This window comes from Nymphaea colorata, chromosome 9 (genome assembly GCF_008831285.2).
Source record: "Nymphaea colorata isolate Beijing-Zhang1983 chromosome 9, ASM883128v2, whole genome shotgun sequence".
NCBI classification, from domain to species: Eukaryota; Viridiplantae; Streptophyta; class Magnoliopsida; order Nymphaeales; family Nymphaeaceae; genus Nymphaea; species Nymphaea colorata.
Window position 1 is genome coordinate 21,936,056 of NC_045146.1, and position 27,988 is coordinate 21,964,043.

Here is a 27,988-nt window from a genome sequence, read left to right on the forward strand (position 1 = left end):
TTCATATATTTGAATTTGGATTGGAATATGAATGAAAGGAAATTATATGATATTTAAATCTAAATCCAAATTTATCATAATCTGTCTCTTAAATTCACAACCAAATCTAAATTGGATTTTAAAATTCACGACCCAATCCAAACTGCATCATGATCCATTTTCAAAATATATGGACTTTCATATAGGAAAATGCAACTGGCCGCATTGATGCTTGTTAATTTGACTGAAGGTTTAGTTAAAAAACGAATCTAAATAGGAATCCGAACTTGATCTGATTTTTTAATTGAATGTTATCTTTTTGCCTATATTAGACGTTTTTGAAGAAAACTCAGGTTAGATGTCTGATGTCAATCTCTAAGATTCTGAAAGTTTAGTATTAGATCTAAAATTGTGAAGAATTTTCATGACTTACGAAAGGGCATGAGCAGAGCCAAGAGGGGGCCTCAATTGTTTTTTAAATTTACATGTAAATTTTTTTAAAAATTATTTATCTTATACAAAAAAAAAATTAAAAAATAATATTTTACTTTACGGGTGCGTGAATGTTCTTTCGAGTGAGGAGGAGGAGGTTATCAATCTACTCTACTGCTCGAAAAAGATGTTGAAAAGCTTTTCCATTCTCTTGTGTCCGGGGTTCTGGACAGGTGGCGAGCTGCTTGACAGAGAGAGCTGGAACTTTTGTAGCCTAAGAGAGAGCTGGAACATGCCATGACCTACACGTCCCTGCTCTGCTCCGATCAGCTATTAAGGTTGCTTTCATTCGTTAACACAGTGGATGTCATGTGAGTTAGTTCTTTTTTCATGTGAGAGAGAACTAAAACTCCAGGCTAGAAACGTGTCGAGTTCTGATCCAGATCGAGTCCAGCCTTTACCGAATTTGATTTGAAGTAATCGAAATGGATCATCAACATTTATATGTAACGGGGTACCTGATTTGGACTCATGAGGTTCAGTTGTTGAACTGCATACAAATATTCTGATCTGAGTCTGTGCCATCATCATCTCCAGTTCGGGCTCGAGCAATCGGCTTCCAGCACTCTGACATGCGCTTCCCACCGCTTTAACCGAAGTTGGCCGGACATGAGAGGATGCGCGCTCGGAAGTGGCAGCAGCACAGCTGGCCGAGAGATGGAGTCCATCGTCTGCAAAATCAGGCCCACCCGTGGCCTCCCCACCTCCCACTTTGGCCTCATTCCGCATCGCCCTTCTGGAAGCAACTTCACTTCAGCGGCGGGGACTTCATCCTTTCCTTTCCTTTCTTCGCCCACAGTTTGGATCCGATTCAGATAGCTAAACCCCACTTCCAGAACTTGTCCATATTAACATGGTAAGTGAAGCCCTCATTTGCGCCTCTAAATTGGATCCCACCCCACGAAACCCTTGCCTTTCTGTTTTTCCAAACCATATTGTTGGCTCTCACCCAAACTAACATATCATATATATGTGCATATTGGTCAGATATCGACCTTGTTAATACATGGAAAGACATAAGCTTCTGAGCCTTGTGTTGTTTGGGCGACCAATCCACGGACAGGAACAGTGAAAAGGGAGAGCGAGCGGTGTGGATGCTATCCCAGTAGTAAATGGCGATACCTGCTATGCGTTTGGTATTTTGCCTCTTATCGGGGCCATACCATTCAGAGGCGACGAACCTTTTCCACTGAAAGTTCTCGAAAGTCGGAAAGCAACAAGAGATTCTGTTACGCTCGCTCTCTCTCTGTTTCTCGCCCTAGTCTCTCGATTTCTCTGTGCTTCGTCTGCTACCACCTTTTTCATCCCCCCTTTTCCTTTGCTTTTTGGCCTTTCTCGCGCTTCCCACTGGTGCACCGGTCGTCTTATCGGACATGAGCGTTGGAGACAGAGTTCGGCGGCATCACCAGAAAGGGCGTGCTCCACCTCTTCTTCCGTCTGAACCGAAACCAGCGGCTGTGCCTGGAACTGGAAGTCCGGCGCCGGAGAGGTTCTCTACGATTTCCCAGACGGGAACGCTCTGAGAAAGGAAGGATCGTGTTTAGTAATATTGAGGCAAGCGATCATGATACTGTGCCTTCCTTTGATTTCTAATTTTGTTGCCGTTTTGAGTCTCTCTCTCTCTCTCTCTCTCTCTCTCTCTCGAGGAAAAAAAAAAAAAAAAAAGAGAGATCGGTCGTTTTAGAACGCGAAATCTCCTTGAGATTAGGTAACGATGGTTTTTGCCGCAGAAAAACATCGTTTCCTTATGTTTTCTGGAGATAGATGTATTTCCGGAAGCAGTAACTGGATTTCTGGATGGACGCAGGGCGCGGCTACTTTTACTTTCTCCCGCGGGATTTAGCTGGAAATTTCTTTTTCCGGCATGGAGCCAATGGTTCCTCCGGTAGAGCAGAGCTGCGACTCGCCGACGGCCGCGGCTGCCTGCGGAGACGCGAACAAGACTCTTCCAACGCCCTTCCTGACGAAGACGTACCAGCTCGTCGACGATCCTTCAGTCGACGACGTGATCTCATGGAACGACGATGGTTCGGCGTTTGTCGTGTGGCGTCCGGCGGAGTTCGCTCGCGATGTCCTTCCGAAGTACTTCAAGCACAACAACTTCTCTAGCTTCGTCCGGCAACTGAATACTTACGTAAGTATCGTATGTGGATTCATATGCTTCACAGTACTACGGATGAATTTCTTCTAAATTCTCCGGATTTTATTTTTTTGCCTTTTAGGGTTTCCGGAAGATCGTTCCTGACCGGTGGGAGTTCGCGAACGATTGCTTTCGGAAGGGCGAGAAAAGAATGCTATGCGGGATCCACCGCCGTAAAGCCCTGCTGCAGGCGAATTTACCGGCTAACGTATCGGCATCGTCGGCAAGTTCCGGCGAGGAGCCGTTTCCGTCGACTTCGAATGGAGCAGAGATGGCGGCAGCAGTGGCGTGCACGTGGAGCGGCGCCACTGCAACGGAGCTCCTGGAGGAGAACGAGAAGCTGAGGAAGGAGAATTTCCACCTGAGGCAGGAGATCAACCAAATGAAGGGCCTGTGCAACAACATTTTCGCGCTCATGACAAAATACGCCAAGCGGACAGAAAACGGACTCGCGTCCACAACCGTCGGTAGGCCGACGGTGATCTCACCGGAAGCGCCGGCCGACCGTCGAGAAGTGAAGACGGAGGCGGAGGAGGAGGAGGAGGAGGAGCAGGAGGAGGAGGTGGTGCGTGGACACAGCGTGGAGCGTGAGGAAGAGGCTAGAAGCGCCGAAGCGAGCCCGAGGCTATTCGGCGTCTCGATACGGACGAGCAAGCGAGTCAGGGAGGAAACGAATCGGAACGACGGGATGAAATCCGAGTCGTTGGATCCCGCCTCGCTATCTCTGTGGCTCCGGTACCGCTTTCAAGGCAGCCAATCGGACCACCTCAAGATAGGGTCGGGAGACTGAGGACGAGAGATTTGAGCTGCCACGTCTCGTTTAAATCTCATGGACGTATTAAATCCGGAAAGCAGTGGAAATTATGGGATATTTACTTTTCTGGAAATGTTTGACCGTCGATTCTCGCGATTGACGTCGGGAACAGGTCGGGCATGGTGTGGTTAGGCACTTTCGAGATAGGGAATGATCCCATGGTTGTAGTTGTCTCGCAGTTGGGCACGAACACAAGACAAAAAGAAACGGATTGGTTGTCCACTGGGAGCTGAGAAACAAACGAACGAAAAGTTTACTTACTCTCATGTTCGGAAAGAAAGCGAAGGATGGAGGAAGACGGTTGGGTGGCGACTCTCGTGGTGAGGGAATGCGAGACTCTCTCTCTGTTGGGGGCTGGTGCGATATCGTTGAGTTTGGAGATACACGTTTGTTTTCGCGATCGCATATCCGGATAAACTGATATTTTCAAACATCGATGTTGCTCAAAAAGTAGATATATATGAGATCGGTTCTATGTCACTGTTATTTTAAATGAAAAATCAGCATGGCCATCCACTTGGCTTGGCAACTGGCTAATAGATTAAGTTCAGAGCCTTCAAGCTCAAGGAGGATAACAGTTCAATATTTAAGTTTGCCTTTTGGACTGATTCGAACGGCAGTATAGGTTGTTGTATGGAGAAGGTTTGTCAAATGGTACAGGGAAACGTTGCTCATCTAGCACTGCAGTCTAGATTTCCAGTGTCTAAGGTCAATCTCCATTGGAAAGCTAACAGAGTTTATTTTGGGGTGTTTCACATTAAGAGGGTCACTCACAAATAAGGCTGTTCATGAGCAAGTTCGAGCAGAGTTGAGTCAGCTCGAATTGGGCTTGCATGTCTTGAATGAAACTCGAGTTCGATTTCATTAGCTCGAGCTCGACTCGGCTCCAGTTCTTAAAATTAGAATGTGTAGCCATTTGAGCATTTTTTTTTAAAAAATTTTATGAGATGTGTTCTATATATTTTCTTTCTCGAGCTTATCCGAGTTTAACCAAGCCGAGCCCACTTAACTTGAGCTCGACTCACTTAGGTTGTCGAGTTTATTTCTTAACTTGAATTCGCCTTGTTTAATAAACGAGTCAAGTTCGAGTCGACCTCGAGTTAGGTCGACTCGTTGAACAGCCCTACTCACAAATAACCTGAGCTGCTACACATTACATTTCAAAAAACTCCTTTCGTGCACATCAAGAGAGGGTGGCATATCTATACATGAAGAGAGAATTCAATACTGATACACTTCAAGAGCACCACATGGATGAAAATCTGTACACGCGCTCGCACCGCACAATCAGACACTCATAAACCCAGAATTTTCTTCTTGCTATTTAAACGATAACAAATATGGGACTTGTTGATGCTAAGTTAACAGTAAGAAGGACGGTGTGCATGTGGAAGCGCCATATTAGCGGAGGAATGATCAGAGTAGCCGGCCGGCATCTTTGGCATCCCCCACATGGGAAACAGTGGGGCTGACGGCTGCAAGCATCTTTCCGGCAGCCGTGTGATAACCTTCACCGACAGATTGATGACCCCATTCCTCCTTCCCTCCTTGTCATGCAATCGGTAGCTGAGAAAATGCAAGTATCCCAACGGAACTTCGTAAATATCCGATGCCGGAATCGTGCACCTGCCGACAGCCTTCTCCCCTAAGGCCGTCTTGCACCTGACATCGACGTCAAGAGACCTTGTTTCCGGCCGAAATGGCAACGAGAACTTCTCGTTCCATGACGGGTACGCACCACCTTGGCGATCAGTGGAGGTGGAGCAACGGCTGCAGGAGCCGGTGCCAACAACGACAAAGGCATTTCTTCCGATGGTTCCGATCGGAAAACTGAGGCCTTCGGCCGATATGACGTTCACTTCAAGGCTACCGTCGTGGGTGTTCATAAGGGACCAAACTCTCTCTGGATACTCAAAGAATACAGGGTTTCCTTCCTTCGCTGTTCTTATTGTTCTTCCATACAATAGCATAATTATATAGGTGCAGGCGAGGAGAAATTTCATGGCGGCACCTCTGCTTAAACGGAGAAAGCTTCACGTGGATGAGAAAGTTTAACGTCGGGGACTGGATTTTGCTTGGCTTGACTTGACTTGCCCCAAATTCCTGGCTGAATGCTCTCCAATACCATTCTGGGCGTTCAAAGATTGAGCTGACAAATGTCAAAAAAATAGATGAAATGGTTGCGATTCAATGTCAGAGCGCTCCACAAATCCAATCTTTTAAGTTTGGTCAAGAAATTGTTTTTTAATAAATATTATATAATATATAAACCTTTTTATAATGGATTTGGCTAACCCTTAACCGTACTTTTCTAGTCCAATTGATCAATCGACGCGGCAATATTAATTTAATAAGAAGCTCAATCAATAAGGAACACGGTCTTATCTTGACAATTACATATATTTCCTTTCAAGCACTAGAAATTGCATGACGATTACCTCACAGGTCCCCTGTCAAAATCTGACCAAGAAGACGCCAATCTTTAAGACAAGTTTCACGAGAAAATGTCCAGCAATCCGCCACGCAAATGTGTGTTTGCTGACTTGCGAGACAAAAGCATGTGAATTACACGGAAAATACCAGTACTGGATCAGGGGTGGAGCTAGTAATTCTTAGTTAAGAGAGTCGAATTGTAGTTTTAAAATTTTGTTAAAATATAAATTTTTAAAAAATTTTATATAGTCTAAATAAGTATCTTTTTAAAAATACATGTAGTTTTTTTTTTTTTTTGAAAAAAATTGCCGGGGGAACATGGCCCCAGCCAGCCCTGTGTCCCACGTTTTCTTTAAGTAGCGGAGCTAAAAAAAAAATTCATACGTAAAGGGGGCATTCATATACAAAATATATCAAATATTTAAAGATATTAAATTGAAAATAAAAAAAATCCTGAAGGGCCAGGGTCGGCAACTGCCCTAACCGAACCAATTCTTGCGTTCTTCTCTGTTTCCGTTCCACGACAACATGTAGTATCGAAGGAAGCCGCTCGGGTGGCCGGAGGCGGTGGCGAGGTGCCACTCGTGAAATCCATTTTGAAAAGCAAAACATATATTTCTTTGTCAAGAACCAAAGGTGCCCCCTTTGAATAATGGCAATAGTGAACTGTGATTTGGCAAATGCAATTGTTTGTAATTGTTTTATTAATATGTCATAAAAATTGGAGCACATTTATAAAACACAAGATGCCTCCCTTGAAGTGAATTGCCAAGTGGCAAATGAAATTGTTTGTAATGTTTTACAAATTTGTCATGAAAATTGAATGTTCCCACCTCCGGTCACATTTTTTTAACATGCTCCCTGCTTTTTAGGTCAATCAACTAGTTGCTGTTAAGTGTTAAGGGAAAATGGAAAGACGGCTTTGAAAAAATTAGAGAACAGCTTTATTTTCAAGTTCATTTTTATGCTTTCAATTTCGAAAGATACCGCATTTTGTGTTTCTTATCGGAAAAACTGTTAAATAAGTGCCTCAAGTGAGATTAGGTTATCTTAAAAAATAAAAAACAACAACTGCGACATTTTAAAATTATACGCAAAAGGTGGGCACGAAAATGGAAATTTTTAAAAAGCGAGGGAAATTGTGGAAAAACTTCTCCGGACAGAAGCTTCCAAGGACTCTCCTTCACGCGAAACAGGAAACTTCTTTTGTTTCGGGTACCGCTTTCCGAGAAAAAGATTTTCACTCGGAAATCGGTATCAACGGCAGCGACGAAACTTTCCGTCAGCTTCCCGGCAACCACCTCCAGAGCACTCCTTTCCCCTCAAGTTAAAAGAAGAGGCAAGGAACGAGGAGCAGGCAAACGCAGAGGAGGAAGAAAGAAACTAGGCAGAAGGCCAAAAAATAAGGTTGGGCTTTCTTTGTGAGTTGTGTAGGCAGACGCGCCGCCAGTTTTGGTGCCGTTACTCCCCATGGAACACGCCGCCAGTCTCGAGGTGAGCGTCATCTCCGCCGAAAGCCTCAGGTTTCCGACGGCCACCACCCGAAAGAACGCGTTCGTGGTTGTTGGTACTGGCTCCTGCGACCGCCGAGCAACGGCCGTCGATCAGCGCGGTGGGGCGTTCCCCTCATGGAATGAGAAGTTAACGGTGCCGTTTCCGCCTCAAGTTCGGTCCATCGAGGTCGACGTCCGGTGCAAAACGGCTATGGGGGAGAAGTCGGTCGGCCGGTCGACGATTGCGGTGTCGGACTTCATCGGTGGGTATGACATTCCGTGCGGGTACTTGCATTTCCTCAGCTACCGTTTGCATGACAAGGAGGGGAAGAGAAACGGGATCATCAACTTGGCGGTGAAGGTGCTGACATGGCTGCCTCAGAGCTGCTTGAGACCGTCTGCGCCACTCTTTCCGGTGCCGGCTGCTGTTGCTTCCGACGGAGCCTTAGTTGGCATAGCGATTCCGTATGCACAAACTAATCTTCCTTACCACTCATAGATACTAACTTCAGACTCAATCTAAGCAAGCAAGGCTTCAAAGTTTCCATTCGCAGATCATTCAATACCCTTTTCATTGTGGGCTCTTGTTGAGAAAAAATTCACTTGTCATTGATAGTATTTTGAATGTGCTTCACATGCTTTTGTGTTGCTGGACATTTTTTCGTGAAAATTGTCTTGGAAAATTGGCAGCCTCTTGGTCCAGGTTTGACAAAAGTTTAACCAGGTCCCGAAAAAGTCCCCTAATTTGGGAACAACATGCACACCAATACGACTTATACAACTAGGTTTTGAAAAAGCCTCTTAATTTGGGAAGAAGAAAAAGAAAAATAACATCGACCCTCAAAGCAGGAAAATGGAAGAGTAAAAGATTAGACGTAAATACTTTTAAATAAAACAAAAAAAAAAATACACTCAACAAACTGACCAGATTCCGCAGAGAGAGCGAGGACTCTCTGCTTACTGCATCGTTTTCCAAGATGGACCATGTTTCTTTGCAAGAGTTTTTTTATGAGACTATGAAAGCATAAAATGCGTTCACATAAAATAAACAAGCAACTTTGCCATCTTTCCCCATTGATCATCATCAGGATGCTATCCATCTCCCGCGTTGATGGCCGTAAGATGAGATACATGAGCATATAATGAGATAAATTTAAGGGCTTATGCACCTGGAGAGTTACAAGCATGGCAGCCGATCCCGCAACGACGACACAAACCGTCTTTCTGGCCGGTGAGCCTCCGAGTTCAGCTGCTACCTAGCCAAAAAAGGCGAAACCGCAGGTCGAGGCACCAGAAAGCACGCCCACCCTGGTCCATCGTTGCTTGATGAATGCGCTGCTACTGCACTGATGCCGAACGCCAGCCGCCTGTAAAGGGCTGAGCAGCTTGTGCTTCTCCTTCACCGTCAACATTTCAGCGTCGGCGTACCGCCTCGCTGTCTCCATCTGTGCGAACTGGATGTCGACTTGGGAAGACGCGGCGGCATACTCGCTGATGGCCACCGTGAACGCTCCGGCGATGAGGCCAGCTAGGGCGGAGACAACCATGGCCTTGACCGACTGGTTGTTCAGTCGCTCTACTTCTCCAGTTCTCATGTTTGACCTTCATTTCCTCGGATGATCGATCGACCCACCGAAAGGCTGAGGATTGACCTTCATTTCCTCCGATCGACTCGACCCACCGAAAGGAGGGAAGAAAAGGAACAAATAAAGGTCCCCAACATTTTTTTTATTTCTTTTGTTTCCTTCACACGCCAGAGATTACCTTAATTCAGCTTTAAAAATTAAAATGTTCGAGAGAACTGAGCAGTAGGATCTACGGGTGGAGTTTGAGTTGCATGTGCCGGTCGGTGCATGCAACTCTTGATGGTAAAGCAACGTTTTTTTTTTTTATATGGGGCACTAAATGGTCGGTGCGTGCAACAATTGTAGGTTTCATGGCATTTTTAAAATTATATAGAAAAAAGAACTATCCTTTTGCATATTTTCAATTATTTTATTTTATTTTTTGTTTGTACAAAAAAAGCTTATATCCAAACAGTGGATTTTTTCATTAACCATGCAAAATTTTCATGCACTATATGGTGTATATAACCAGGTTCGAACGTCCAAGTGTGCTGCCTTTTTTAAGAAAGGAGAAAATGAAAAAAGACAGAGACTTTCAGTCCCTCGACCATTACCATCTTGATCAACCTCAGAGCTTCGCCTTCTACCCCTTAAGTTTCTTCAGTTTCCCAGTATACTAGCTGGCAAAGGACTAATGTATTCCCAAGCCAACTCTAAGAAGTAGCAGTCAACATATTTTTCTTTGGTCGGGGGAGGTTATTGGGGCATCTGACCAGTTCTTGATTGATTTTTCAGAGGCACGCATTGGAATTGATGACGAAGAAAAACGGAGAAAGCAATTACAGTGGCAAGGCCGAAGACAAAGGCCTCCTCCTGTTGGCCACCGCAGTCGAACGAAATGGGATAATGCTGAAGAAGGGGAAGGAGGAGGATGAGAGGAAGAAGTTGTGCGAAGGTGAAGGATGAGAGGGAGAAGTTGCGTGCTTCTCTTTTCCCGTTCTTCAAGAGCACGCAGTATCAACACTGGTAGCCGGAGGCGGTGGCGAGGTGCCATGCCAACTTACCGCTGCTGAAATCCATTTTGAAAAGTAAAGCACATATTTCTTCTTTGTCAGGAACAAACGGTGCCCCTTGAAATAATGGCACAGTGAAGTATGATTTGTTTGGTAAATGAAAATGTTTGTACCTGTTTCTTAAATATGTTGTAAAAGTTGAGGTATATTCATAAAATACAAAAACAAAAGATGCCCCTTTAAATAATGGCACAGTGAATTGTTAAGGGCCTCTTTGTCAAATCAAACTGTTTGGTCATGAATTTGTCGTAAAAGTTGGGGCACATTCTTAAAACATTTTTTAAGTTGCTTCATAAATCTGCCTCCAGCATTGAGTTATATTTATAAAACAAGTGAAAGGCTACGCTTTGTTGTCATCCATCTTCAAACTGCTACTTGCTACTGGTCATGATCAAGATCAAGAGGAGGTTTGATGATTAGGCGGAACCTCGCCACCACCTCCGGCCACTCGAGCGGCTTCCTTTGTTACCATGTGCTCTTGGGGAACGAAAATGGAGAAGCAAACAACTTCTCCCTCTCATCCTCTTCCTTCCCCTTCTTCAACTTATGCCCATTTCGTTCAGTTGCGGTGGCCAATAAGAAGAGGCCATTGTCATGGGCCTTGCCACTGTAACTGCTCTCTCATTTTCTCTTCATCATCAATTCTACAGAGTGCCTCACAAAAATCAATCAGGGATTAGTCAGACACCCCAAGAACCTCCTCCCACCAAAGAAGAAATGCATGCGACGAAAATTTGTTGAGTACTATTTCCTTAGAGCTGGCTTGGGACTGCATATAGTCCTTTGCCAGCTAGTATACTGGGAAACCGAGGAAACTCAGTTTAATAAGGGGTAGAAGGTGGAGGTCAAGATGGTAAGGAGGAAGAGTGGTCGGGGAACTGAAAGTTTTTATCTCTTTTCTCTTTTTTTTTAGCTCTCTTAAGAGATTGCCTGTGAACACAACAAATATGGGCCATGGAAAAGAAATCCAAGCTGGGTTACGTATATCGTACTGTGCACAAAACTATTTAATCTTTTTGTAAAAAATGAAAAATCGTTCCGGTCCGTTTATCGGATGAGTTTTAGCTATACGCTCGCTTTAATGCACCAGAGTTACTGGATCAGTAAGATTAAATGAATATCAAAATGTTGCCGCCTCATCATGCAACGAGATCAGGTTCTTCGTGATCATCAAACCTCCTCTTGATCATGATCAAGAGGATTCGTCAACCATGAGGATTGGAGAAGTTGAGGGATCAAATGCAAGAGAAAGAGATAGAAGAGAGTTCAGTTGAACTCTAAACGGATGGATGATAAGTGGAAACATATTTTGATGGCGGGCAGCCTTTGAGTGGAAGGAAGCCTGTCCTGAATGTGACAACGATCGAGTGAGTATGTTATGTGTATTGTGTAGCGTAGTTAAATAGTAACCATCTTTTCTCTTTCACTGTTTGCTTTTGCAGTTTCTAAGCATGCATGCGCACACATAAACAAACAAACAAACCTGATGCTCTCGCTTTCATTCCCAAAGATCAGACTCGACACATAAACCAATTTATACGGCAACCAAATTTCCACTCTTTCCCTATCACTTTCCTTTTGAAGTGATGTTTTGGAAACTCTCTAACTTCTCACAGCCAAAAAAAAGAAGTCCCTCCCATTCCTTTCGAACGTATTTTCAAATGCCCAACAGCTAAACTTCCTGAACAACAAAAATATGTCCTCCTTCCTTGAAAAGTGTTTTCAGGTACCCACTAGCCGAACTTCCTGAACAGAAAAATTTGTCCACCTTCAAGTATTTTCAGGTACCCCTTATTGTAATGGTTTGATAATCTGAACAAGTGATTTTTCGTTCACGAAGTGCAGCTAATAATGGTTTGATAATCTGAACAACCGAGTTGTCGTTAAGGAAAACCATTAATAGTGGACAAATTTTTTTGTCGCTGGACTATTATATATAATCTGTCGGTGGATCAAAACTTCAAACTTTATTGTTATGGTTTGATATTCCTGCAATTGGTTCGTTCAGGAACAAGTGTTTTTTTCGTTCAGGAAGCGCAGCTAGTGGGCACCTGCATTTGCGCTCTCGCCTTTTTTTTCCCTGGGTAGCTGCTAAACTCGGAGGCTCACCGGCCAGAAAGTCGACAGTTCGAGTCGTCGTTCCGGGATGGGCTGCCATGCTTGTAACTCTCCAGGTGCATAAGCCCTTAAATTTATGTCATTATATACTCATGTTTCTCATTTAACGGCCATCAGAGCGAGAGATGGATAGCATCCTGATGATGATCAATGGGGAAAGATGGCAAAGTTGCTTGTTTATTTTATGTGAACGCATTTTATGCTTTTCTAGTATCATACAAAAACTCTTGCAAAGAAACATGGTCGATCTTGGAAACGATGCAGTAAGCGGAGAGTCCTCGCTCTCTCTGCGGAATCTGGTCAGTTTGTTGAGTGTTTTTTTTTTTATTTAAAAGTATTTACGTCTAATCTTTTAGTCTTCCATTTTCCTGCTTTGAGGGTCCATGTTATTTTTCTTTTCCTTCTTCCCAAATTAAGAGGGTTTTTTGAAACCTACTTGTATAAGCCGTATTGGTGTGCATGTTGTTCCCAAATTAGGGGACTTTTTCGAAACCTGGTTAAACTTGTCAAACGTGGACCAAGAGACTGCCAATATTCCAAGACAATTTTCACGAGAAAATGTCCAGCAACACAAAAGCATGTGAAGTACATTCAAAATACTATAAATGACATGTGAATTTTTTATCAACAAGAGCCCACAATGAGAAGGGTATTGAATGATCTGCCAATGGAAACTTTGAAGCGTTGCTTGCTTAGATTGAGTCTGAAGTTAGTATCTATCAGTGGTAAGGAAGATTAGTTTGTGCATACGGAATCGCTATGCCAACTAAGGCTCCGTCGGAAGCAACAGCAGCCGGCACCGGAAAGAATGTCGCAGACGGTCTCAAGCAGCTCTGAGGCTGCCATGTCAGCACCTTCACCGCCAAGTTGATGATCCCGTTTCTCTTCCCCTCCTTGTCATGCAAACGGTAGCTGAGGAAATGCAAGTAGCCGCAGGGAATGTCATACCCGCCGATGAAGTCCGACACCGCAATCGTCGACCGGCCGACCGACTTCTCACCCATAGCAGTTTTGCACCGGACGTCGACCTCGATGGACCGAACTTGAGGCGGAAACGGCACCGTTAACTTCTCATTCCATGAGGGGAACGCCCCACCGCGCTGATCGACGGCCGTTGCTCGGCGGTCGCAGGAGCCAGTACCAACAACGACAAACGCGTTCTTTCGGGTGGCGGCCGTCGGAAACCTGAGGCTTTCGGCCGAGATGACCTTCACCTCGAGACTGGTGGCGTGTTCCATGGGGCGTAATGGCACCAAAACTGGCGGCGCGTCTGCCTACACAACTCACAAAGAAAGCCCAACCTTATTTTTTGGCCTTCTGCCTAGTTTCTTTCTTCCTCCTCTGCGTTTGCCTGCTCCTCGTTCCTTGCCTCTTCTTTTAACTTGAGGGGAAAGGAGTGCTCTGGAGGTGGTTGCCGGGAAGCTGACGGAAAGTTTCGTCGCTGCCGTTGATACCGATTTCCGAGTGAAAATCTTTTTCTCGGAAAGCGGTACCCGAAACAAAAGAAGTTTCCTGTTTCGCGTGAAGGAGAGTCCTTGGAAGCTTCTGTCCGGAGAAGTTTTTCCACAATTTCCCTCGCTTTTTAAAAATTTCCATTTTCGTGCCCACCTTTTGCGTATAATTTTAAAATGTCGCAGTTGTTGTTTTTTATTTTTTAAGATAACCTAATCTCACTTGAGGCACTTATTTAACAGTTTTTCCGATAAGAAACACAAAATGCGGTATCTTTCGAAATTGAAAGCATAAAAATAAACTTGAAAATAAAGCTGTTCTCTAATTTTTTTCAAAGCCATCTTTCTATTTTCCCTTAACACTTAACAGCAACTAGTTGATCTAAAAGGCATGGAGTAGGTTAAAGGCCGCTTTACCTTTAAGAAAAATATAAACACAAGAACGGATCATAAAAACTGACATGGACAAAAACGTACATGTAGATTTATTCCAATTGAGTAGAACATCGAAAATATTTAAAATTTTGTTGTCAAAAACTGTTCAACCCTGTAAGTTTCCATTTATGCATCAAAAAAGTGATTTATTTCAACTTATAGACATAAAGATTGCATCTGCACCGTTAAGTTCTGAAAAAAAAATCTCATAAAACTATAACCAATCGTCTAATTTTGGGTGATCCCAAGCTGATCATTTTGGCTGGCCGGCTAGACCAAGGATCAAAAAGTTCGTCCATTCAAATAATAAAAGAATAAAATATAATTTTTTAAAATAAAACCCCAAATAAAAAAAAAAGTCTCTAAATTTTTCAATAGTCCACGTACTAAATTGATCAATTATTCTTAAAGTATCTCCGATTGACCTTTTTTATCATCTCCCAACACCTCGGCTTTGGTTTTGGCTAACTAGTGTGTCCTTTGTTGTTCGAATCAAAAGAGTCACTTCACACTCTACCTTCTTACTTTGATAATATATGTTCGTAGCTTATTAGTCGTTGATGGCAGATTTTAAAGCAGCTAACAACATAGTGTTCAAAGATATGCATCTTAAATTCTGTCTTGATCAGCGATTGTTCGACTACAGATTAGCTTTTTATTCTCCTATTCATTTGTTCCTTATTTTCACCCCTTCACATTCTACCTTTCCGCTCTCATAATATACGGTGGTGGCTTATTAGTTGCTAGTGGAGAATTTGAGATGAGCGCATCAGAAACACGGCAGCATCTGTAGACACCATTAGCTATTTGTTACTAATAGTCACTCAATTTTGTTAATGAAATTTCATTTTGTCGGCAAAATTCGTTCCCTGGTTGTTTGAATGACCTCCACACGCAACCTTCAAGATCTAATTATGCTAATATCGGCTCTTATAGAAGTTTTCTTTCTATAAAGTTAGCAACTATGGTAGTGCAACCCACGTCCATTAAAACATGATGAAATCACATTTCGTTAAACCTTTCAGCACAAGTCAAATTGTGGATCAGATAAAAAAATTTATTATTAATTTTACGAACAGTTAAATGGACAAATAAAAATATTAAAAGATATTTATGATAAGCTGCCATTTGGTGCTCAGCAGATCATGAATTGCCCAGTGGCCGCTGAACCCAATTAGTTTTCTGCTGATTACACCCAAATTGGGAAGACATTGTTCGAAACTAATTTCCGGGCAATCAAATTTGCCCTTAGGCCACGTTTGATGGCCTGGATTTTTTCATAGGGAAGATTTTTTCAAGGGAAAAAATCCAGGGTAAGTTTACCTAAGGTAAAGTTTCCTTCTTCCATTTTCAGGCCATGTTTGATGGCCTGGAAATCTTTTTCGAGGTAAAAAATTCAGTGTTTGTCGTCTTGGTGAGGGGAGAAGGTGAAGCCGGACATCCCTCACCTCCCCTTACAGCCACACCGCACTCACCGCCATCACTGCTGCCAAGCCATGGATATGGCTGGTCATGGGACGCGTCTGCGCCAGATCCCTGCTTGCCGGAGGTAAGTACAACCGAATGGGCTGCGTTGAGCTCTCCCAACTCCAGTGTGCATATGGTAGGAGAGGGGAGGAGGAAGAAGAGGAAGAATGAGTGAAGTGTGGGCCGCCGTGCAGTGGCCCTTGCCTCTTTCCTCTCCCTTCCACTATTAGTGGATACGGCCCTCCCTCCACCCTCCCTTATCCTTATGCGGCTGGTGTTGGCATCCATCAGTGCCAGCGTTGCCATCGGAAGAGGTCTTGCGCTCCCTCTCGGCTTTTCACAGCGCCCTTTTTCTCCGTCGCCCTTCCTAATGGGCAGGAAAAAAATCCACGGAAAAAAGTCGGACCTCTGAAGGTCCGACTTTTTTCCGGGGTAAAGTTACCCTTATCGTACTGTTTTTGCAAAGGAAAATTTCCTGCGTTTGATATGCTTGTGAAAAACCGTACAAAAACGGTAAATTTCATCCCATGCACAGTAATATCTGCGCGCATCAAACGTGGCCTTAAGGACAACATAAGAAAAGTCAAGTAATAAAATTAATGTCGTCCACATTTCGTTCATGCAAGTGATCTCCTTGATGAAAACATTCTCTTCTAGACTCCAGCCTGATATTTCAAGGAGTTCATGTTCTTAAGAAGTATCTTGTCGGAAATGATCGTGCGGAAGAGAAGGAGGTCAAACTCACATGCAACACAAAGTTGAGTGACATGAAGATAACACATTTAGATGGAAAATGAAGTAAATAATAGGCATGCACCGGATTGTTTCCTAATTAAACTAAAAAAGATAAAGATGGACCACAAAGACAATCAGCCATGGAATCCCGGTTTTTAATAAATAGATTTCTATTTTTTATTCTACAACTAGAGATTTAATTTTAAGTTTTCAGCAGTTGTATCTCACAGAAAATATTAGATTTCAATTTGGCATTGCAGCGATGATTCAGGCAAAAAGGAGAACATAGAATGTTTTTCTCAGCATTGAACCTCTCATATTTTGAAAATCTACCCGTGAAGAATACCATTCTGATATGCTAAAGCTAAAATAATGTATCATAAGTTGAGTCAGTTTCTTCACAAAAGAAATCATAGAAAAAGATGTTTAACAAACTAGATACACAGGGTCATAGTTCCAACTTTAGAGACGTTAAGATGAAGATCCATTGTGAAGATGAACACAAGATACAAAAGTCAGCTGTTGCAACAAATAGTCTATTCTCCTCGGCAATAGATGGAGAGGAGAGCTCCCCTCCATTAGACCTCCATGGACATGTTAGCCTAGCAAGTATCGGCACGCGAAACCTTCATGGGGTACATGAAGGAGTTGGCGTAGACGAAGGAGAAAGCCTGGCCGGACCGGATAGGTTGCCCGTCGTTCACCAGGCAGTCATCGACGGCGACCCTCTGGAAGACCCTGGGGTTGACGAGCTTGACGGAGGCGAAGGCACCGCAGGAGACATGGACGTCAGAGATGCCGCAGGAGGACTCGCAGGTGTTAAAGATCTCAACCAGAAAGGTGGGGATACCGTTTGGCAAAGTTCCGGCCGCCGACTGCGCCAGGCCGATGTCCGACGTCTTGCATTCCTTGTAGTAGTCGTATGAATCCTCTGAAGGCGGCATCATTGTGAGCAAAGAAACGATGTTGACAATGCCGATATTGATAAATATGATGAAATCATCACCATATATCACATGATACCAAGAAAAATAATGCACCAACAGTTTGAAGGTTGATTTCCCATTAGTAAATTTTGGAATCATAATTTAGAACTGCGACTGGATTTGAAACCGAAAAGCTCAGATGAATTCTTGATTTTGCAAGACAACATGTAGCTTAATCTCTTCATTTTTCACTGGTGAATAGCACAGTTGTCTTGAGAGACCAATAAAATATGCAGCTCAATGCTCAATTTGAATATTCTTTCACCTCATAAAATTCAGAAAATAACTGATGTCTTATCTTCTTCTCGGTAACCAATATATGATTCTAAACCAGTTAATTTTTACGGAGAAAAAACATCGCTACGAATGAACTTCAGATAGATTCATGGCAAGTAACAAGACAGGTGCTCATACAGTGAGATAGCCATTCCATAAACCCATCACCAAGTAACAAGGACAGACAAACACTCACCAGCATCACCCATGAGCACCCTTCGGTTGTCTACCTTTCGAGATTTAACTCCTGTATCGGTAAATCATGGCTTCAAGGTAAGATCCTTGCGTGTGTGAGAGAGAGAGACAGAGAAAAAGAGAGAGAGAGAGAGAGAGGTTACTTGACCTGCTGCCGACGCGTTCACTGGGGAATTGATGGAGTGATGTGAAAGGAAAAGAATAACAGACAGAGACAAGACGGTCTTCATGATAGCCATCATCATCGTCAATATCAACAGCGAGAATATAAATGATTCTCCCTCTCCCTCTCCCTGCCCTCCTAGCTAGCGTTGCGTACCACACGAACAGCATAAGGTTGCTTCTTTCTTTAATATGGAAAAGAATGACTGTGAGAGGAAACGAATCACATCCCCTTGCCTCGGAACCATTCACTGAAAACGCACATTCGTTGGGCTTTTCAGCTTCACATGATATACCTTCCACCAAGCTCCTTCAATAAAGTCAACCTCATTGAAATTCACAAAAAGATCAAGAGAAAACTTACCTAGAAATCACAAAAGTTTTAACATTTTCTACTGCCATCAGTGTTTTACCACGTAATAATCCTCCTAATTAAAGGATTGGCTAGTATATTGAAGCATCCGCGTACGCAGCATATACGGACTCAAGTTCTTAGAACAATCCGGTCCTAGTTGGTGGCTAGCAACGATTTAAAATCTCATAACCCCTTTTGGAGGTCCAAATTTCTTGCTGTCCGAGTGACCGTTCGTAGACTCAAAGATTCTTCGTCTCGAAGTACTAGTGGAGCATTGATGATGGGAAGTACGTGTCCAACAGGCTAGACCAGAGGCCAGGATCTGAACTCGAAAAGTAATATTTCTGTTCTTGAAATAAAGAAACTTCGTAGGGGATTTCAGATATATGCTTGTAGACAAGCATGGGAAAAGCTCTGGCGAGATCTTTAGTGACCGACGTCCGACTGCTCTATAATTGCCGCGACCCATTAATTTCGAATTGTTTACTTCTTCCCGCCTTGTTCGCTTCAGGGAAGGAGAGGCACCGCGGTTGGCTAGTTTCGGCATTAAAGAAAGGGAATTCATTCTGCAGCTTCACTTGGTGGGTTAGCCGTCTATTCATTAATGGGCGGGTGCTGCTCAGAGAGAGTGTAGAAAGAGAAAGAGAGGGTAAGCGCGGGTGGCGCATTAATGGCTGCCTGTGCTCCGATGGATGGTAAGAAATTCTTTTGGAGAAGAGAAAAAGACTGGCGGAGGACGCGTTTTCCGATCATACCTTTTGGTTTAATGCATGGCCGCCGACACGCCCTGCCGTTCCGACTTCAAAAGACGATGCTCGCTGCATAACAGCCCAGATGAAGTAATTCCTCTCTCTCTCTCTGTCTGGTTCATGTCTCCCGTCCTACACATTCTAAGATGGGTGGTCATGGACTCTGGACCAAAAGAAGAGTCAGGGATCCAGAACTTAGTATGGAAAACCATACTTCAATCCAGTTCCTAACCAGAGGGGCCGAGAACCTAATCTATACATCTAGACCCATGCAAGTCCCATGGCCAGGATGGTTGACCGGACCGTCAGCGCTCACCCTCTCACATATGAATCGTCACCAAGTGATCGACCATTAGATCCATGTGTACCGCTGCTCCACGGCTGTAGCCTGCCTCAACTTCAGAAAGGTTTTATGAAAGGAAGAAAAGGCTTCTTACCTGCACCTCGTGGCTGGCCGAAACGGTAATTGCCAGTAGTGCAAGGTCAAAGGGAACGCAGGAATATGCAGGCGTTCCTCACCGCGTTTGCTTCGTGAGCAGGGTTGGGTGGAGCTTGGTACATCACGCGTTGGTCTAAATCTGCCTCATTGAAGCAGGTGTCCCGACATTTTAGAGAATACCGCGCCATTCTCTTCTGTTCGGCTCCTTCTCTAAAAATTCCCAACCTATTCAAAATCCTAAACAAACCTTCTCTTACGTATTTTTATAGTATAGAACGTTGAAGATATAAGGGTATAGCTTTTGGGTCTTGTAAAACCTTTTAACATTTTGAATTTCAGAAAACAATTTTTCTGATAAATGCACACAAAAATGGAACTCCTAAAATTGCGCTCAAGAAAACAACAAAGAAATGATGGATAGTCCAGGACAAAGGCAAGAAGCAGGAAATTGGTTCACAATCGAATCTAATTGCCCTAGACGGAACAATATCCCGATCATTTCGTGGACATTTAGAAGCAACCGAATATCCTCAAACACAAGCATTGAGCTGAGTATGGACATGTTGCATGTATGAAAACTATGGGCACAACACAACATAACAAAAAAAAAAAAAAAAAAGCACGCGCGAAAGCACGAACGGTGCACCAAGAGGGCCACCGCAAGACCCATCGGTAAACCATTTGCACTTCGTCAAAGAACTTGCCGCCTCCTGTAGTTCATATGCACAAACTTAAACCACTGGTTAAGTCAGCTGTTCGACTATCGTAAGGGATCCATAGAAGAGAGACTCTGCAAGTAAAATAACTGCGTATACATCCTACACTTCCTCTCTTGAATCACCGCTGCTCTTTATGATGTTATATTTGCACAACGGGCAAGTAGCATTGATGTACAGCCACTTGTCTATACAGGCACAGTGAAAATGGTGCCCGCAGGGAAGCTCGCGAAGCTCCACACCATCCTCATAAGATGAGAGGCAAATGCAGCATTCCTGTAAGCAACAAGAACACCAACGCATCATGAGGAACAAAACTGACAGCAGATTTCTGAATGTACCAAAACACAACTAAGCTTAGACGCAATTCCCCAGAGGGAGCCTATATGATGCTATCAAAGTGTCGGAAGAAGAAGTATGTAACAAGAAAGAAGCACGGCAAACAGCTTACTGCATCCTCAGCAGGAAGGACTCGTTCAACAGGTGCCCCACCACCACACGATGTCATTATTCCACCAAAGGACTCTGATTTCTCTAGATCAAGCTTCTCCATCGCCCCAACTGACCTAAACTTGTACTTGGGGAGTCGGCTGATGTCCTCTTCAGATGCACCTTCCTGCTTAAATAAAAGTGCCCATCAACCCAAACATGAAAGAACTCGAAAAGGTTTCAACTTGTTCATGCATTAACACTAACAGGAACTAGGAAAGTGAGATGTTGCCGCATATGATTGTCCACCTAAATAACCTAATTCTTACACGTTCATGCAAAACTTGGACCATAACTAGGATCAACTATCAAGTAACAATACCAAAGGAATTTAAGGCAATGCAGGAATCCTTAAGAGAGATACCTGATCAGCCACTGCATACAGAATTGCAATGATACAAGGCAGACAACAGCATACTGCTATACCAATAATGCAGGCCAATGCAACACAAAATACAACGAAGAACACGTCAAAAGCAAGGAAGACAACACATAGCCTGTGAAACACAAGAAGATATAAAACTATTAATCAAAAGGATGAGAAATTGAACCAATAAGAGCACCAAAATGATTGTATTTGAACCAACCAGTATAGCTGAGGAGCATCACGGATCAAATTCTGACCACCAGCAGACACCCAATAAAATCCAATGATCCACCATATGAATGAGAACATTGTATTTGCTGACTCTAGATGCTTAGCAAGACTGCCAAGGAACAAACATGGACAAATCAGATGAACAAGGAAAGACTTCTCATACAGTCAATAACTTTCATCTTTAGAATCAACTCAGACAAGATGTTTACTTGTACCATAATGAAATTATGAGTAACTAAATGGGACAAATCAAAGAGAGTGTAGTCGAAGATTGAGAACTCACTCCCTAATGTGATAAGTAGTCACTCATTTTGTTTTTCTCCGCATAAAGAATAAAAGGCCGTATGTTCCAGAAAAATTGAACTTCTTTTATTATATAACTTTCAAAGAATAAAGAGCCCATTCATAAAGAACTCTTCCTTCAGATACGAAGAATGGTCCTTGCACCATAGCATCCCTCATGAATATCGAGATCTCAACTGTTCAATTTTCTTTCATATTAGAAAGAGCTGGAAGATGTTAATGTAAAATAGGTACATCCTAGGTTTCTTGAGCTTATATGAAGATTCAAATGGGTTCTAGGCTGTTCGTTATCTTGCTCAGAAAAGACATTCTCCACAGTTGCCAAGTATTTGCAATGTGTTGGCATTTCTTAAGGAATGATACCTGGAGGAAGACCTTCTAAGCCGAAAGGACAAACCACAATTCAACAATCTTTATGCGGAACTTAGCAATTAATATTTAATAGTATTAGGATGTCTTACGATGGATTATGATACTATTGTAAGTTTGTAACGACAAGGGATAAAATTAAAAAATGTGCATGAATCAAGTTTCAGGGGTGTCACTGTACCTTATCAGGAAATTTATGATACATCTTCGTTCCTTACGTTATGTACAATGCAGGCTGTATATTTCCTTAAAAAAATGAATGATTGACCATTGCCTTTTAAGCATGAAATTACATAAATTCCTTAAGTCTGAATAATAAGTTTGCCATGAGAGGTATTCTCATTCCTTTAAAAGGAAACAAATAAAGCCTAGGATTGATTTTCGTTCACCAAAACTACAGCTTCTGCGTCTCCTTTCCCTACAAGCATGTTTTGAACCCTCAAAATAAAAATGTTCGGGATCTTACAAAGTAAGTTACTGTTAGTATCCGGATTTTGGAAACATGGATCGGGTCCATAAGACTGACCGAAGCATGGTTCTAAATAAGGGGGAGGGTGCTGTAATGGGGATCATCGCCTATTTTGAGTGACTTGGCCTTCAAGGAGGGAGAACCCTAATCTGGGATTAAGGTGTGTGCCTGGTTTCCTTTCCTTATAACCACCTTTGTTAGCCGCAGGCTAAAAGTTACACATGATAAAACTTATTTCTTTCATATCCATTTAAATTGGGAGTAATTTAACTAATTAAGTAGTTAGTTTTAATCCTTTCCATTTTCCAATGAAAATATGCATACAGACTTTGGTATTTCTTAAAATTATACTACATTCAAAGTTTTATGCACATTTCATATTGTAGATAATAACATTAAATCCAATTTTCTCTTGAGTTCTGATTTTTTTAGAGAAAATTGTTTAATTTAACAAAATTTTGAATTTTTCTGAAAAGTTCCATTGTATAACATTATGATACACATCTTCTTGAGTACTCCATCAATACGGGTTATGAAATGCATTATCCAGCATTTTTAGCATCTTGGCTTAAAGTGTTATAACGTGCATGTAGTTGATCTAGGGTCAACCATCGACCCCCTAAACCTTGTCATTGCCAAAAACATAGGTCTATGCTTAAAAAGGCAGCATGAGACATTTTCCAGTAACCTAATCAGTTGCAGTAAGATAGTTATTTGATGAATAAATAGTCTGAAATCAATTAGTATACTGAACCGAACTCCAGTTACCACTGGTTATTTTTTCTTTTCAGTCTGCTAGATTCCATCTAGGCTTTTTGAATAAATAACCTGCCAAGCAGTGTTGACTGCAAAGATCTGCTAAGCTCAGATATACATATAAATTCAGTGTTTTATTTGCTCATACAAAAAGAGGGGGAAAAACAGATGTACTATTGTCTGCCTGTTGTAACTTCTCTATGTGTTATTTTGCCTATGATCATGTATGGATCCCACTTGTGTCACTAGAAGCCTGGTCATGCCATAGTGTGGAGATCATATTTTTCTAAAAGTCTATCTGTATAAGAATAGATGATGACATTTCTCTCAACTTCTATAAATTTCAAGTAATGATAGAAACTATTTCAAAGTTGCTGTGCACATCGACTGATTTTTTCCCTTGAGTACCATGTGCATCCATCATGTAGTCTTTCATAGCATCTTACCTTTTTTTTTGTGTGAACATTCCATTAGTAAACTCTAAGGTATTGAGCTACTCTAACTGTTGACAATTTACTTCGATGAAGCCATTAGAGATGCTACTATTTGTCATGCATATGTTCATGATATGACATTGGCTGCTGACCGCTTATAGATGACTTGCACACAAGAGCAACCAGCAGTCGACTGATTTTTTCCCTTGAGTACCACGTGCATCCATCATGTAGTTTTTCATAGCATCTTACAATTTTTTTGTGTGAACGTTCCATTAGTAAACAGTAAACACTAAGGTATTGAGCTGCTCTAACTGTTGACAATTTACTTCCATGAAGTCATAGAGATACTACCATTTGTCATGCATATGTTCAGGATATGACATTGGCAGCTGGCCGCTCATAGATGACTTGCACACAAGAGGTACCTAACATAATCAGGCCCCTAAAGATCATCACATAAAGAGCAACAAGCTATTTGGAAAGCTTTCCACAGCAACTTACATCTCCCCTCACCCTAGAAACAAGGTCTGGCTCTCTTCCAGTTTACCTCTGCAACATATATAGCTAGCAACCATACAAAAATGAAAGTGTTGATGTATTGTAGCATGAGTTGAACATCATGGATGCAGGTGGATTCCTTTATGTGGTTTGGTAACTTCTAAACAGAAAACACAACTCGACAGGAGAACAAACACAAGCAGGGCTCAGCCTATGCAGGTGAGACTGCACAATGCACATGCACCCATCAACCCACCCACCCAGCATGCACACATGCGCATGCATCCACTCCCACCTACTCTCCAACACAACACCCACAGACACGGCAAACTTCTCCATGCCTAAAATCAAACGTACAATTGCACAACCAATAAATGATATGAGAAACCTTAATCATTCACTATTCAGGCCCCCTATGCATTGCTTGAAAGAAACAGCCAATAAGCACTAAGCAGGCTATTGTGCATATTTTATCAGACCTGTTTCCTTATTCCTGATTTTCTATTCATCCGATAATGAACTAACAAAAGGAAGCAATAATTCTCTCAAAACGGAGATGCTTCTAGAGATTTTCACATCATGTACCAGCTGGTATGTGATTAATTTTTCAAATGAGAGTATAAGAACTATAAATCTCAGCAACATGACGAACTGAACAATCAAAATAATTAAACCATATGCATTAAACAAGACCAATCACGTCCCACATATCTCCACGAACTAAACATATGATAAGGCTAATCATAGTCGCAATGGAAAAGCAACTACAGAACTCCAGGATTCCCTTTCACCAGACTTCTGAATACAGGGTACTAAAATTAGGAACATGATTATGGGAAATGATCAAATGATTCAGATCAAAAGACCACTTAGAAACTCAGTTCGCTAAGTCGTCCAACGAGGTGGAATTCAATTTCCTGTCAAACAGATCCGAGTTTGAATCGTAAACCACCTACAAACCTTACAGATAGAATCGCCTCTCAAATTCCTGAAGCAGCTCCATTAACTAAATCACCCAGCATTATTGCCAAATTAAAACAACGCCAAACACACGAAAGTTACCTGGTTCTCTCCTCAGGTTGATCACTCAACGAATCATAGTCTGGAACCTCCTCCGTTTCCTGCTGGGCACCTGACCGTGGACTCTCACCACTGCCCTGCTGCACGGCTCGATGTCTCCGGCTATACTCCGAGCACACGCACACCATATGCAGGACGCACTGCAGCGCGTACCCCACAATCCACAGCCTCAGCGGCATAGTCGGATTCTCGTCCCTGCTGAGAAGCAGCACGGCCCCTGCCACGAAGACAAACGCTAAATTCCATATTATATCAAGGACCACAACAGGTCTCGAATATGCCCAATCGCTCTGCCGCTCCTCCAGCTGCTCGGCGGCCGTCTCCCGAACAAGCATCGATGGCTCACGCATCATCCGCCGGCTGCTCGCTCGCCTGAGGAACCGCGCAGCTCCACGGATGCTCGGCCGCCGCAGGCCTCGCCGGTTCCGGTCGTCGCCTCCAATTCCGTTCGAGTTCCCAAGCAAAGGCGTCGTGTCAACGATATCATCCTGGGCAGAATTGGCAGAAGAAACGCCCCTCCCCCGCTCCATTGAACCACCCAAAACCCTTGGATTCTCCAACAACGAGCCCTAATCCATCCGCTCCACGACAGGACCCTTAAATTTCCCTAAAATCGAAAAGAAAACAAACCCTTCCTGAACAAGCAACGATCAAACCCTAGATATTGATCGACCTCTTACCCACCAGCGAAAATCTGAGCCAAACTTGGCGATTTCTCGATGATGGGAAGAACGATCAATGCTAGAGTTTGGGTTTCTCGAATTCCGTGGGAATCCGAGGAGGGGAAAAGAAATCCGAATCCAGGAAACCTTTCGGCGGGAGGAAGAAGGGTCGAGGAAGGGCGTGTTCGCGGGAGAGGGCAACCCAGACAGCTTTCTGGCGGTGACAACACCGTGCACCGACGGACTTCAGATTCTGGCTTAAATGCCATCTATTTCGCTGTTCGGATCCGGGTCGGATCCCACGACGCCCGATAAGCGAACCGGATCTCTCGGGCAATTTGATGTTTTTCGTTTTTGCATTTGTGGAAGAGCCTTCTAGCGGTGGATTCATCTCATGGTCCAAGGGGGGCTAGCTGCCCCCCCTTAGATTTTGGGAAAAAGTCAGTGGGTATACTTTTCAAAATTTTTAATTTAACACCTATAAAAGTATTGAAAAATGTATTTTGACGCTATAAAAAAATTTAAAAAGAATACAAGTTTTCTCTTTAGTAACAACCGTCTAAACTAGGGAAAAAATTACGAAAGTTGCAACATCATCACTAAAAAAAAAATTGAATGCTACTTGACCTTCGAAGTTCTTTTATTATTTCAATTATATATATGTATATATAATGTTACAAATGAGCCCAAAAAAATCAACATTTCATCACATTAAAAAAGAACATTTAAGTCGAACAAAATGGCTAATGTAGAGTGGAAGGAGAAAGGTTATGACTTTAAATCCATAGATTTTTTATGGATTTCGATGTTGACCATCTTGTCTTCAAGCGGATACAAGGTAATGGAACATCCCCTCAGTTCTTCTGCTCACAAGTTGTTTTCTTATCTTGATAATCAAAAAAGAAAACCTAAAATTTCCAATTGAGGACCTTTTCCAGTTATAGTATCAAACATAGGGCTTTATTTTCTTATTTTTCTTATAAGAACCAAATTTTATTGACTACTGGCAAATGATGATTTATCTTTACTTTGGACTTTTAGCTGCCTAGTTGAAGGGCAGTCTCAAACTATAGAAGCTTTCTTTTCTTCCAACATATCATGACTTAACTAGAAATTGTTGTTTGATCATTATTAGCCAAAGTGAGGCTCGAATCAGAAAAATTAAGTAAGCATGCTTTATTTTTGAAATTATGTTTAAAAAATAGTCCTGTAATGAAAACTTGTATTTGAAACTGACAGGAAGAAGATGATTCTAGGGAGCCGCTGCAACTATTAAATGAGCAGTCGCCGTTATGAAAGTTCATCCAAGGGGTTTTACCGGTTCTACCAAGATATTTAACTCCAAAATTTCCTTGTTTTTTCATAAAAAATGGATCCGGTCAATGGGTATATTCTGCGCATAGTTTTGACTGCTTCATACATATTATTATTAGGATATCAATTGAGTAAGTTTATCCCATCCCGTTCAAACTAAGAATTAAATGACTTTGTTAGTAAAGTTTGTGCTACCGGATGGCAAGAAGGCTAACACTCAAGGGGTTTGTTGTTCGAATGTCCTTGTTGTTGTCAGACTTGGTTGTATTCTTTTTCAAAGGTATATAAATCATTGCAAGCACGACACTCAAGTTAAAAAAATGTGTATCTTAAGTCTACCTAGGCCTCAAAGTAATTCGAAACTTTTGAGGTATAAGAGAATGGCCTTGGTGTTTTTACGCCAAAGGCAGTTTTCCCTTAATAAATATTTAAAAAACTTTGGAATATGAAAATGTCCCCTTTTTTCATCGAATTTCATCACCTGACCATATCATAGTGCGAGAACGAGATGAGCCCCTATTTCCTACTTCCAGACCACACAAAAAAGTTTCTTATGGGAATGGAGACTTTTCTTCTAGTGTACTCGGTATTCTTCAGTCAAGTTAACTCCACGTGCAGTTGTTCCCTTCCTTCAAGATCCTTGTGAGTGAAAATGCAGAAACAAAGCAGGCAAAGCAATTTATTTGCCGTGACCAAGATCCACCTACTTCCACAGTTTCAAATTGCTGTCATGTGAACGAACTTCAGTATCTTAACTTGCTTTGTTCAAACATAGTTTAACTGATAAGGATCGCCCTTCACAATGTGCTTTTTTAAAGTTTTTCTAACTTCGAAATGATAAACATATGCACAGTCAAATTTTATCTATTAATACTTAAAGAGTGCTAATAGTGTAGAAAGAGCTTTGACTAAATCCATCACTATATTAACATTGATTTCC

At 42.4% G+C, this 27,988-nt stretch overlaps 7 protein-coding genes across 8 annotated transcripts; 2 read left to right on the plus strand and 5 right to left on the minus strand.

The window, feature by feature from the left end:
- The first annotated feature begins 1,533 nt into the window (after nt 1-1,533).
- Nucleotides 1,534-3,805, plus strand: LOC116260127 (heat stress transcription factor B-2b-like). The gene is made up of 3 exons (XM_031638221.2): nt 1,534-2,025; nt 2,279-2,605; nt 2,694-3,805. The coding sequence occupies exons 2-3, from the start codon at nt 2,336-2,338 to the stop codon at nt 3,399-3,401; spliced, it is 978 nt and encodes a 325-aa protein (XP_031494081.1). The 5' UTR covers nt 1,534-2,025; nt 2,279-2,335; the 3' UTR covers nt 3,402-3,805.
- Nucleotides 3,806-4,786: 981 nt separating this feature from the next.
- On the minus strand, nt 4,787-5,428 carry LOC116260688 (BON1-associated protein 2-like). The gene has a single exon (XM_031639126.1). The coding sequence runs from the start codon at nt 5,426-5,428 to the stop codon at nt 4,787-4,789; it is 642 nt and encodes a 213-aa protein (XP_031494986.1).
- Nucleotides 5,429-7,196: 1,768 nt separating this feature from the next.
- Nucleotides 7,197-8,007, plus strand: LOC116260128 (BON1-associated protein 2-like). The gene has a single exon (XM_031638222.2). The coding sequence runs from the start codon at nt 7,329-7,331 to the stop codon at nt 7,848-7,850; it is 522 nt and encodes a 173-aa protein (XP_031494082.1). The 5' UTR covers nt 7,197-7,328; the 3' UTR covers nt 7,851-8,007.
- A 600-nt stretch (nt 8,008-8,607) lies between these two features.
- Nucleotides 8,608-8,946, minus strand: LOC116260689 (vacuolar iron transporter homolog 3-like). Its single transcript, XM_031639127.1, has one exon. It carries the CDS (start codon nt 8,944-8,946, stop codon nt 8,608-8,610), a length of 339 nt encoding a protein of 112 aa, XP_031494987.1.
- Nucleotides 8,947-12,668: 3,722 nt separating this feature from the next.
- LOC116261121 (BON1-associated protein 2-like) lies at nt 12,669-13,455 on the minus strand. The gene has a single exon (XM_031639743.2). It carries the CDS (start codon nt 13,343-13,345, stop codon nt 12,827-12,829), a length of 519 nt encoding a protein of 172 aa, XP_031495603.1. The 5' UTR covers nt 13,346-13,455; the 3' UTR covers nt 12,669-12,826.
- Nucleotides 13,456-16,645: 3,190 nt separating this feature from the next.
- Nucleotides 16,646-17,918, minus strand: LOC116261325 (TPD1 protein homolog 1-like). 2 transcript variants are annotated; one of them, XM_031640029.2, is made up of 3 exons: nt 17,801-17,918; nt 17,654-17,704; nt 16,646-17,126 (listed from the first exon to the last, which is right to left on the minus strand). In XM_031640029.2, exons 1-3 carry the CDS (start codon nt 17,895-17,897, stop codon nt 16,798-16,800), a joined length of 477 nt encoding a protein of 158 aa, XP_031495889.2. In that variant the 5' UTR covers nt 17,898-17,918; the 3' UTR covers nt 16,646-16,797. The 2 variants fall into 2 exon arrangements, with proteins under 2 accessions (XP_031495889.2, XP_049935663.1); XM_050079706.1 differs by lacking the exon at nt 17,654-17,704 and having other exon boundaries at nt 17,801-17,901.
- Nucleotides 17,919-19,805: 1,887 nt separating this feature from the next.
- Nucleotides 19,806-25,963, minus strand: LOC116260373 (E3 ubiquitin-protein ligase At1g12760-like). The gene is made up of 5 exons (XM_031638676.2): nt 25,055-25,963; nt 21,150-21,269; nt 20,927-21,059; nt 20,525-20,689; nt 19,806-20,349 (listed from the first exon to the last, which is right to left on the minus strand). Exons 1-5 carry the CDS (start codon nt 25,600-25,602, stop codon nt 20,176-20,178), a joined length of 1,140 nt encoding a protein of 379 aa, XP_031494536.1. The 5' UTR covers nt 25,603-25,963; the 3' UTR covers nt 19,806-20,175.
- Nucleotides 25,964-27,988: the final 2,025 nt, after the last annotated feature.